The 12,759-nt window shown below is 30.7% G+C and overlaps 1 protein-coding gene across 1 annotated transcript in view; it reads right to left on the bottom strand.

The window, feature by feature from the left end:
- The window catches only part of LOC124365498 (piggyBac transposable element-derived protein 3-like), a 48,584-nt gene extending 36,115 nt beyond the window's left edge, over window positions 1-12,469 (bottom strand). The window contains exons 1-2 of the mRNA XM_046821480.1: window positions 12,277-12,469; window positions 10,780-11,757 (exon numbers count right to left, since the gene is read on the bottom strand). Of these exons, the coding sequence (XP_046677436.1) occupies window positions 10,780-11,757; window positions 12,277-12,469 (1,171 nt within the window). The remainder of the gene's footprint in view (window positions 1-10,779; window positions 11,758-12,276) is intronic.
- Between the last annotated feature and the right edge of the window lie 290 nt (window positions 12,470-12,759).

Below are 12,759 nucleotides of genomic sequence, written 5' to 3'. Positions count from 1 at the left end.
ACGCTTGATTTTTTCAAATATTTAATCAATTCTATAGGTGGTTTGTCCTCAATTCTTCCATACGAATCAAAATAATATGCATTCTTATCATTTTTATAATAACAAATCCAATGTGTTCCACTTCCCATAATCGAGTCTAAATTCACAATTCCACATTCAAATTTCTTAACTTTTTCAGGTAATGTATCGCGCATAAAAATTCCTCTAAAATGTTTAATGTTTTTGCAGATTTCTTCCAATTCTCCGAATGTTAAGGGTTCAAATTTTTTTTCCGATGTTTGATTTCACGTAATTCAAAGTTTTTTCATCTAATCCAGATCCTGTAACATCTTCCAACTCTTTATCTAACCAATTTAAAATGTTTCGAACAATAGGAATCACATCTTTTTTAACGATTGGAGCAGCTTTACGAACATAAGGAACAACATTTTTAACAACTGGAATATTTTCTCCAAAATCTAATAAATCTTTCAAAAGTCCACCATTTTTAAGTTCTTTCAACTGATTATAAGAAAATTCTATTCTGGTTCCTTTATTGTTTTTCTTATGTTTTTCGAGTTTATTGTATTGTCTATTTGTTAAAAATATCTTATCTTCGCCATTTTTTAGTTGATCTATTTTAAATTGAATACTAACGGGTATTTTTTTCTTAAAAGCGGATTTTATTTTTTCTTTCTGATTTTTGCTGAAATTTACGTTCACCTCCATTTATATAGTTAAAATTTCAAGTTCTCTTCAATTCCCATTCCTAGTTTTCTCTTCAAAAACATTGCTCCAACTGTTGGAAGTGCAACAAATCTTTCACCTAAGCTAGCATCTTTTGATAAAAATCTATCCATTGCCTTATCTTGCAAAACTTTATCTGCTATATGTCTGGAATTTGTGTCTCTATGTTTTTGCATAAAAAATATCGTGTTCCATAGCAGCTTGATCTAATTTATTTATACCAGGATCTCCTCTTTTTAGTCTTTTTTCGAGTTTTGTGCCAGGCCCCAGATACTGATAAGTTGGTACGTGTAATTCAAAAGGTAAATTGTTGATAAAATCATTCAAAAGTCCACTACCTTCAATCATAGATGAACTTATTGCCGGCAAAATTCGTTTTAAATATTTAATTCCATCAGGTTTTTTCAATCATTTCGTCAAGTTTGTTCGAAATAAAATCTTTAATAGCTTTCTTTTCATTCAAAAAATTGTTGTTTCCAGCCTTCTCTTGAGCATAAATATAATTAATAATTCCATCGAGTTTTGTCAAATCGTCGATATATCTGTACTCAATCTTATTATCATTGTATTTTCTTACACCTGATCCTTCGATTCGTTTTTCCCAAATTGGTTTAATCAAATTGATATATTTTTTACCTCTACTTGACTTAGGCTTCTTAGTAGATGGATCATTATTTTTGTAAATTGAGTCAGATTCCCATAAAATTTCTGTATACTTTTTCAAATCTTCTTCAGAATATAAATTATCTTTTGGAGCGTCATAGTCTGTTAATAATCTCCATAAACCTTGAGTTCCTTCATATGTTTTTTCATTAATAATGATATCATTATGTTCAAAATTCACGGGCAAATTTCCAATCATAAAACTTTTCTTTTTTTTATCCCAATACAAACCAAATTTATCATCTTTTACTCTAGGAAGGAATTTTTTACCAATTTCACCAATTATTATATCCGTTGTTCCAGGACTTATTGGTTCAACTATGGTAGAGTCTTCAATGATTCGAGGTCTAAATGGTGTTGAAGATGGTAATTTTGGCAATTCAAACTCTTCTACTTCAGATTCTGGAATCGAAATATCGGCAAATTGTCGTACAACTGGAACCAAATTCATTAAATTTTGATTATCGCTTAAAACATTTTCAATTTTGCCCTCAACATTTTTTATTGCAGAAGTTACAGGTTGATTAATTTTTTGAATAAGTTCTTGTTCTTCTTCATCAATTCGAATCTGTTCTTTAAATTCTTTGATTAATTTCTTTTCGATTTGATCAAGTTTTTTTTCGCTTCTTCAGAAGTTACGTTCACCATTTATTTAGGAAAATTTTGAAACGTGGAACACGAAACGTGGAACGTAAAAACGTGAACGTGGAACGTAAAACGTGAACGTGGAACGTAAAAACGTGAACAGATTTACCGTTTTTCAGTTGTTTTCATAATGTAAATAAAAAGTAAAGATAATGTAAAAATAATTGTAACAAATATTTTATCTAGTAGATTTGTCAGACCACTGAGCAGCATTTATATTAGAAAATTTATTCAAATATTTACCATTTTTAGGCTTCAAAGTTAAATTAATAGTTAAAAATCCATAGTCTTCTTTCCAAATTTTATCACATAATTCATTAAAGTGGTTAAAACTCATATCAGATCCCACATAATTGTTGTAAATCTTTCTCGAATAGTGATCGTCTTGCTTAAAAACACACAACATATTCAAATTATTTCTAATAACTTGTTTATCAACCTTTGAAAAGCATTGGGAAAGATAGATACAAGAGATATTTTTGTGACGAGACATTACGAAATATTCCTTAATAACGTCTTGATTTTCTAAAATACAGTCATCGAAAACGATTAACGAATTGGGTTTACATTCGCTTAATGGAACTATGTCCTCAGAGGCATTATAAAAATGTGATACCTTTTTGCTTAAGTTTTTCTCAATATTTTCAAATCTTTCTTGCAATTTTTTATAAGCGTCTTGTTCTAAAGATTTACTAAAAACATACAAATTGGAATAAGGAATCAACCTATTGTAGATAAAATTCAATAATAAAGTTGTTTTTCCACATCCACTTGAACCAACAATTAACAATCTGATTGGTTGATCTTTCTTATTTTCTTCAAACGTTTGAAGTTTTATCTGATCTTTTTGCTTTAAAAATTTCTCCATTTAAATAACGAAAATGAAGCTGTTCAAGTTGACTTCAGAAAGCTCTAAATTAGTTTTAAACTTGGAACATCCTATACAATAAGGAGAACTTTCACTAATATTTATTACAAAATTGTCAGAATAAAAACCGCTTAAACCGATAAAATAATTTGATTCTTCCTCTAAGTGTATAGGATGTTCCAAGTTTAAAACTAATTTAGAGCTTTCTGAAGTCAACTTGAACAGCTTCATTTTCGTTATTTAAATGGAGAAATTTTTAAAGCAAAAAGATCAGATAAAACTTCAAACGTTTGAAGAAAATAAGAAAGATCAACCAATCAGATTGTTAATTGTTGGTTCAAGTGGATGTGGAAAAAACAACTTTATTATTGAATTTTATCTACAATAGGTTGATTCCTTATTCCAATTTGTATGTTTTTAGTAAATCTTTAGAACAAGACGCTTATAAAAAATTGCAAGAAAGATTTGAAAATATTGAGAAAAACTTAAGCAAAAAGGTATCACATTTTTATAATGCCTCTGAGGACATAGTTCCATTAAGCGAATGTAAACCCAATTCGTTAATCGTTTTCGATGACTGTATTTTAGGAAATCAAGACGTTATTAAGGAATATTTCGTAATGTCTCGTCACAAAAATATCTCTTGTATCTATCTTTCCCAATGCTTTTCAAAGGTTGATAAACAAGTTATTAGAAATAATTTGAATATGTTGTGTGTTTTTAAGCAAGACGATCACTATTCGAGAAAGATTTACAACAATTATGTGGGATCTGATATGAGTTTTAACCACTTTAATGAATTATGTGATAAAATTTGGAAAGAAGACTATGGATTTTTAACTATTAATTTAACTTTGAAGCCTAAAAATGGTAAATATTTGAATAAATTTTCTAATATAAATGCTGCTCAGTGGTCTGACAAATCTACTAGATAAAATATTTGTTACAATTATTTTTACATTATCTTTACTTTTTATTTACATTATGAAAACAACTGAAAAACGGTAAATCTGTTCACGTTTTTACGTTCCACGTTCACGTTTTACGTTCCACGTTCACGTTTTTACGTTCCACGTTTCGTGTTCCACGTTTCAAAATTTTCCTAAATAAATGGTGAACGTAACTTCTGAAGAAGCGAAAAAACTTGATCAAATCGAAAAGAAATTAATCAAAGAATTTAAAGAACAGATTCGAATTGATGAAGAAGAACAAGAACTTATTCAAAAAATTAATCAACCTGTAACTTCTGCAATAAAAAATGTTGAGGGCAAAATTGAAAATGTTTTAAGCGATAATCAAAATTTAATGAATTTGGTTCCAGTTGTACGACAATTTGCCGATATTTCGATTCCAGAATCTGAAGTAGAAGAGTTTGAATTGCCAAAATTACCATCTTCAACACCATTTAGACCTCGAATCATTGAAGACTCTACCATAGTTGAACCAATAAGTCCTGGAACAACGGATATAATAATTGGTGAAATTGGTAAAAAATTCCTTCCTAGAGTAAAAGATGATAAATTTGGTTTGTATTGGGATAAAAAAAAGAAAAGTTTTATGATTGGAAATTTGCCCGTGAATTTTGAACATAATGATATCATTATTAATGAAAAAAACATATGAAGGAACTCAAGGTTTATGGAGATTATTAACAGACTATGACGCTCCAAAAGATAATTTATATTCTGAAGAAGATTTGAAAAAGTATACAGAAATTTTATGGGAATCTGACTCAATTTACAAAAATAATGATCCATCTACTAAGAAGCCTAAGTCAAGTAGAGGTAAAAAATATATCAATTTGATTAAACCAATTTGGGAAAAACGAATCGAAGGATCAGGTGTAAGAAAATACAATGATAATAAGATTGAGTACAGATATATCGACGATTTGACAAAACTCGATGGAATTATTAATTATATTTATGCTCAAGAGAAGGCTGGAAACAACAATTTTTTGAATGAAAAGAAAGCTATTAAAGATTTTATTTCGAACAAACTTGACGAAATGATTGAAAAACCTGATGGAATTAAATATTTAAAACGAATTTTGCCGGCAATAAGTTCATCTATGATTGAAGGTAGCGGACTTTTGAATGATTTTATCAACAATTTACCTTTTGAATTACACGTACCAACTTATCAGTATCTGGGGCCTGGCACAAAACTCGAAAAAAGACTAAAAAGAGGAGATCCTGGTATAAATAAATTAGATCAAGCTGCTATGGAACACGATATTTTTTATGCAAAACATAGAGACACAAATTCCAGACATATAGCAGATAAAGTTTTGCAAGATAAGGCAATGGATAGATTTTTATCAAAAGATGCTAGCTTAGGTGAAAGATTTGTTGCACTTCCAACAGTTGGAGCAATGTTTTTGAAGAGAAAACTAGGAATGGGAATTGAAGAGAACTTGAAATTTTAACTATATAAATGGAGGTGAACGTAAATTTCAGCAAAAATCAGAAAGAAAAAATAAAATCCGCTTTTAAGAAAAAAATACCCGTTAGTATTCAATTTAAAATAGATCAACTAAAAAATGGCGAAGATAAGATATTTTTAACAAATAGACAATACAATAAACTCGAAAAACATAAGAAAAACAATAAAGGAACCAGAATAGAATTTTCTTATAATCAGTTGAAAGAACTTAAAAATGGTGGACTTTTGAAAGATTTATTAGATTTTGGAGAAAATATTCCAGTTGTTAAAAATGTTGTTCCTTATGTTCGTAAAGCTGCTCCAATCGTTAAAAAAGATGTGATTCCTATTGTTCGAAACATTTTAAATTGGTTAGATAAAGAGTTGGAAGATGTTACAGGATCTGGATTAGATGAAAAAACTTTGAATTACGTGAAATCAAACATCGGAAAAAAAATTTGAACCCTTAACATTCGGAGAATTGGAAGAAATCTGCAAAAACATTAAACATTTTAGAGGAATTTTTATGCGCGATACATTACCTGAAAAAGTTAAGAAATTTGAATGTGGAATTGTGAATTTAGACTCGATTATGGGAAGTGGAACACATTGGATTTGTTATTATAAAAATGATAAGAATGCATATTATTTTGATTCGTATGGAAGAATTGAGGACAAACCACCTATAGAATTGATTAAATATTTGAAAAAATCAAGCGTCTACTACAATGATTCTCAGATTCAAGACTATAAAGATCCCCCAATTTGTGGTCATTTATGTGTTTTTGTTTTGAATGAACTGAGTAATGGTAAAGATTTTAAAGAAGTTGTTAACAAATTATTGCTTAATAAATATGGATTCACAAAATATTTTTGACGTATTTGGAACACAAATTATTCAAAATGTAGATAATAGTTTGAATTTTGATAGTTTGAGAAATGAGTTTGATAACAAGTTAGAAAATGTATTACAAAACCTTCCAGATTCAGATATGTTTGCTGTCGAGATTGAAGATTTTAAAGCAGAATATGATAACAAACTTGCAAATTTCATGAGTTCAAATGAAGTTGCTGATAAAATAAAAACATTGGAAAAAGAAGTTGATGATGGTGTAAAAAAATTATTTACCAATTTAATGTCTCACATCGAAAAAGCTGATGAAATTACTGAAGCGATCAAAGTTGAAAAGAATTATGTTAGTTTGGCTAATAAAAAAAGAATTGTCGGTGTTCGACCTGGTATTGACAAACATGATGTTGTTGTTAAAGAACAAATTTTAAAACCTCTAAAATTATCAGAAAACATCGATATTGTTGATTTACATGATCCGAATGTTAAAAATGCCTTAGATTTTAAAGGAAAAAGAATTAGCGGTGTTAGTAAAGGAATTAATCCATTTGATGTTGTTGTAATGATTCAATTAGAAGATCCTATTAAAATGTTTAATGAACTAAAACAAAATTACGAGAATCATAAACAGCATGTTAAAGATTTTACAACAGAAGTCTATGACAAGTTAGAAGCCAGAAATAGAAGATCAGTAGACGATGTTGGTGAAATTAATGAAAAACTTACTAATTTTAAAGAGTCTTTTGATAAGTTTAGTTTAGATGCTACGAAAACTTTTGAGAATATTGGTCATAAATTTGTTGAATACAATGATTCTTATGCTGTCAAATTTCAAAAATTAGAAAAAAAAACTTAATAATATGGAGGAAGATCTTACTGAAATAGGTATTCGCGTAGGGTTTTATGCACGATAAATTTTCCCTAAATAAATGGCGCTCATATATTGTGTGAGGTGTAAGGCAAAAACTGCAACAAATGATATAAAATACTATGCTAACATCAATGGAGTTAAAAGAGTTTCTGGAAAATGTGCTGAATGTAACGCAAAAAAGAGCCAATTTATAAAAACTTGATTTTGAAATTTTTTCCTAATAAATAGAGATGGCGGGACATTACAGTGCTTTCGATCTTTTTATCATGCAACACGAAAGAGATTTGAAAAAAGAACATTGGGATGACATTTCTCAAAAAATATGAATTATCCGAAGATATGATGAGATTATACGTAAACAAATTGAATTGGTATAACATTGCTAAATATCAAACTTTATCATCAGAGTTCATTCAAGAAAATATACATTATCAATTAAAAGATCATATGTCTGTTCTTTGCCTCTATCAACACTTGAGTATAAAGTTTTTGGATGAAAATAAAGATACAGTTGATTGGAACAATATTATAGATAGCGGTTACTATCCTGTGCAGATTTTATTGAAATATGTGACCGAGATCGCAAAATTTAAGGAACAGAATCCTGAATATGACGAAGTAGATCATTAAAAAATGACTAAAATCTTTTCTTATCGACTTATACATGATGTTTAAAATTTCTAAATTTTCTCTTATTAAATGGTGGACTACAAAAAGTATTCAGGCGATATTGAAAGGGCGGAGTTTAAAAATTTCTATCCAATTAGTAAACAACATTTGAATGAACCGAATAAAAGAACTGAGTTTAATATTGATTTTGGAGATAACTTTTGCTCGTCTAACTTCCAGTTTTATATTTCTGGAACTTTAACAAAACAAGATGGTCAAGCATATCTTGGAACTGATAATGTTAGATTAATCGATAATTTTATACCGTTTTTATTTTCTAAGATTGAAGTAAGAAAACACAATAAATTGATAGAAGAAGTCGAAAACTGTGGTCAATTAAGCACTATTAAAGGAACCATTTGTTATTCCAAAAGTGATGTATTTTCAAACAGTTTTGAATCAACTTTTAAATTTGGACAATTTGAAGCGGTCGGTGATTTAGCACATTTCGGCTTAGGATTCTTTGAAAATGTTACTATTCCGATCTATAAAGGTGGATTTTACATTAGTTTTATAAGAGCTGAAGACGATGATGTGATTCTGAAGACTGCAACTGGAAATGTTATGCCTGTTGATGGCAAAATTACAATTAACGAGTTTTTCATTAGAGTTCCGATGATTGATTACAAAACCACGAGTAAAATTCAGTTGATTGATGAAATTATAAAATCTCAAAACATCACGTTTAATTTTCTAGATTGGCAATGTATTGAGCAAAAAGGTATTTCCGGAACAACTTATTCGTTCGATATCACAAATATTTATAGAAATATCTTCAATCCCAAGTTCGTTATCATTGGTTTTCAAACAGATAGACAGAATAATCAAGAAAAAAATCCTTCAAAGTTCGACAGTTTGAATGTGAAAAATATCAGAGTAAAATTGAATGGTTCTTATTATCCAGATGAATTACAAAATTTAAACATTTCCGGTGGTCTTTTCAGAATCATGTATCAGATGTATCAAGATTTTAAGAAAGTTTACTACAAAAATATGGAAATGTATTACAACCCCAAAGAATTTATAGCAAATAGACCCATTTATGTCATTGATACAACAAAGAGTTTGACAAATATTTCTAGTTCAAAGAACGATATAATTATCAATATGGATTTTCAAAATGCTGTTACAAACGCGATTTGTTATGTGGTTGTGGTTTCTGAGAAATTTTTAGCCTATGATGTGATTAAGAACGATATTAGAGAAATTCAGTAAAAATCGTCTTATTTTCTGTTGAGCGAATGTTAGCAAATTTCATTATTTCCGTTTATAGATTTTTCATTAAGATTTCTGGATTTTTTCATTAAAACAGCTTAAGAAATTAGAAGCCTACAATGAACAGTAAAACAGCTATAGATTCGGTTAATTTTTAGTTCATGATTTATAGATTTGTTTATGGTTCAATGGACAGTATTTTACATTGATTTTCTGACTGTCCCAAAAGTGGTCTAGAACCCCTTACTGTTTGATTTTACAGATTCGTTTATTGTCCTTTAAACAGTATTTTCCCTTGATTTTCTGTCTGTCCCAAAAGTGGTCTAGAACCCTTACATTCATATCTACTTATATATATATATATATATATATAAAACCTCTTCCTTAGTTCTTTCTATGAGTTATGTAAATGTGTATATTACTTAACCAGAATCTTATATATATATATATATATATATATATATATATATATATATATCAATGAAATTTTGATAAATTGAATAGTTGATTCAATGTCAATAACAACTAATCACAAAAGTCCTTACTCCGCCGGGACTCTTACTGGGATCTCTCAATGAGATATATATATATACCTTCATGTACTAGCCTTAAGAAATATACAGAGAAAAAACAAAACGAGTAAGTTACACGTAGTACCTTTAAAAATCAGGCTAAATGTCTATTTACAAATGTCTATTATTAAATTTACAATGTTATTTATTCGTATCTTAAAAAAGTTTTGTCTATAAATTATATAATATTTATTTATATACGAGTTAACTATGTTCAGTTTTTAATCAAAATACTGCTCTTGAATGCTTAAATCATTCTTAACCTTTTATTCAGATTTATGAGATGGAAATTTTAAGTCATTTTTGTGCGTAAAAGTACATCAAACACATTTACACTTTCTACTTGAAGCATTATAAACAGAGGTAATGTTTCGTCTTGTAACTAAAAGGTCATTTACACAAGTTGTTAACATTTTGACTACCGAGCGACACAATGTGACACAAACTTACACTCGTGTAATTTAATACAACGACACTGTAATCTGTATGAACATCAAAAGACCACTTGTTTGTGAGGTGACGTGACTGCGTCATCAAGAGATGTATTTCTCGAATAAAATAAATTTAGCCTATATTTTTGAATATTTTTTGACTATTATTTTGATTGGTAAAACACACTACCGGCGAAGAGTAAGCCACGTCACGTGTAGCGTAACAAGCTTCACTCAGGTTACATCCAAATTCGAAGGCAATAGCTAATTTCTTAAGTCTTCATGTGCTACTATGTCACATGTTAAATGTCACATGAATTGAGAGATTTCGTTTACAAAATTGATATTGCGATTTCATTCTTGGAAGCAAGTTTATTTATGACATTAATGTAAAGTTTTTCGTTAACACTGAGCTAAGTTAAATACAGTAACGTGCATCATCAACACGATGTTGCATTTATAGCCCTTTGAGACCCACAACAAAAATATAGGAAAATTGTTTAAATAATACAAAGTTATAGTTTATTAGCAACCAAAATAAGACTAAAATATTATTTTTTTTTTCATGGATGGAGGGGGGGGAGGGGTTTTACAATTGTGACACCTGGGTCTGAGTGGATCCTACCAAAAAAGTGTAACAATTGTGAATCTTTTTAAAACATGTATTTAAAAATAGAAAAAAAACTACAGTCACCCTTACTACTGGTTAAGAGTAATTTAAAAAGAGAAAAATTTAAACACAAAACTTTATGTCACCTCACATTGTTAAAATTACTCATTTGTATGAAATTTTACAAAGCAGTCAGCGCCTTTGTTCAAGCAAAGGTAAACGTTGCACTTCTTACATCTGGTCCTGGATCTGGACTTGCAACCTTCTAGTCGACATGTGTGGGGATTCTTGAGATTGTCAACACATGGCCAATGGTTGTAACCATCATATCGCTTGTCTTGAGATGGTTTCGCCACTGGAGCGACTATTTTGTTCACACGCCACATTGGTGGTTCTTCGGCATCTTCTAGATGTTCTGAGGTCCGTTTCCGAGTTGGTCCACCTACAAGATACTCAGCAATCGACAGCCTGAAATCCATCAGCTGCAATTGATCTTTTTTCTTGATGTTAGATAGTTCACAGGCCAAGCGGTACTCGAACCATGAGTTCACAATTGCTAGGTCGAAAAAGTGGATGATCACCTTCAAGGGCCATTTTTTGGTACGAAGCCAGGACCTCCAATACTCCATCATCTGATCAAGTACGTCTACACCCCCCATACATTCATTATACTTTCTTACAATGGCGGGGCACTGAACATCAATATAAGTCTTTGTTTGCTTGTTCCATCGTTTGACAGTTGCGACTGTCTCTGATCCTGTACTAGTCGAGCCCATGATTATGGCTTTACTGTCCTTCCACATTAGTAGACACAATTCATTGTCATCCCTGGTGTATTCATCATACTCCCCTCTTTTTAGTTGGCGTTGCCTACTTTTGCTCAAGTCAGGATTTTTGAACTGATTATCTTTCTTTGAAATTCTGTTTGTTTGTAACGTACCCGTGCCATCAATTTGCATCTGAGTTAGTTTTTCAAGCAAAGGAATGGTGGTAAAATACCTATCAAAATAAACAGAACTTCCTGGAGGAAGTGTTTGAACAAGGCGCAGAATCACAGCGGGTCCATGTCCTAGAGTAGTATCCGTAAAAGGTGTAGTAGGGCCTTGTTGAACCTCAAAATCAAGCAAGAGACCATTACTAGTGGTCATAACATAGTTTTTCAGACCCACAGGCCTTGGTTTATTTTTTACAACTTGTCGCACTGGACAACTTCCTTAAAAGGGGATGATTTGCTCATCAATTGAGTATGTACCACTGCCTCGTTCTAGCTCTAGACAGCGTTTGCGAACTGCATCGATGATGGGCTGAACTTTCCACAATCTGTTGGATTTTTGTTGATCTTGAGTCATTGATAAGTTGTCAATACAATGTAAATTGACTCTTAGCTGAAAGAACCTGTTCCTAGACATCGATTCAATTATTTCTTTGAATGGGTGTTTCATTTACCAATACATGCGTATTTTAGGATATTTAAAAATCCCCATCAGCCCATGAATGCCAAAAACCTTTTTTATTTCAGCTGCTGTGCATGGAATAGTCATGGGCGCACCATTTTGTTGTTGAAAATACTGATTTGTATGGAATGCAAATAAATCAAATATTTCTCGGGTGAAGTATTTCTCAAAGTACTGGGCTGGACTGTAAATAGTGCGGTCTGTAATAACATAATTTTTATCAACATCTAGCTTGGATGAAAACTCTGCTTTTTTCCATGAATTAGGTTTAGGCTTACTTGCTTGGGCTACTGGTGATGTGGGAGTGGGAGTAACATCTCCATCATCATCTGATGAGTTGTCATCATCGTCGGCCTCAGACGAAGGTTTGTAGTTCTGATCCAGGTCTTCATCATCCTCCGAGAATCCTTCGATGTCTGAATTATCTAACTGTTCTATAATTAAGTCTTCATCGAAAGCTAAGTTGGCCATTACTAAATGTTTTTAACTGTTTTGTTCAACACATTCAAGTTTTAGGTTAGGTACTACCTAGACCTAGGTATCACAATCGTGATAGTTCACAAAAAACAGATTTTAAAACTGAAAACAATTAACACTAATACATATAGTATGTCGATCTACACACTTTATAACACATAAACACAAACTTTCATGTGGATATGATGTAAAACGTGTTTTCAAGAGGTATAAACAGACGACAGTGCATCAGACTGTCTCAAAACAACAAAAACAACGGAAGCAGGCAAACAGGGTGACCAACA

This window comes from Homalodisca vitripennis, chromosome 6, assembly GCF_021130785.1.
Source record: "Homalodisca vitripennis isolate AUS2020 chromosome 6, UT_GWSS_2.1, whole genome shotgun sequence".
Taxonomy (NCBI): domain Eukaryota; kingdom Metazoa; phylum Arthropoda; class Insecta; order Hemiptera; family Cicadellidae; genus Homalodisca; species Homalodisca vitripennis.
Note: the sequence above shows the minus strand (reverse complement) of the source record. Positions and strands in the feature narration are given on the sequence as shown.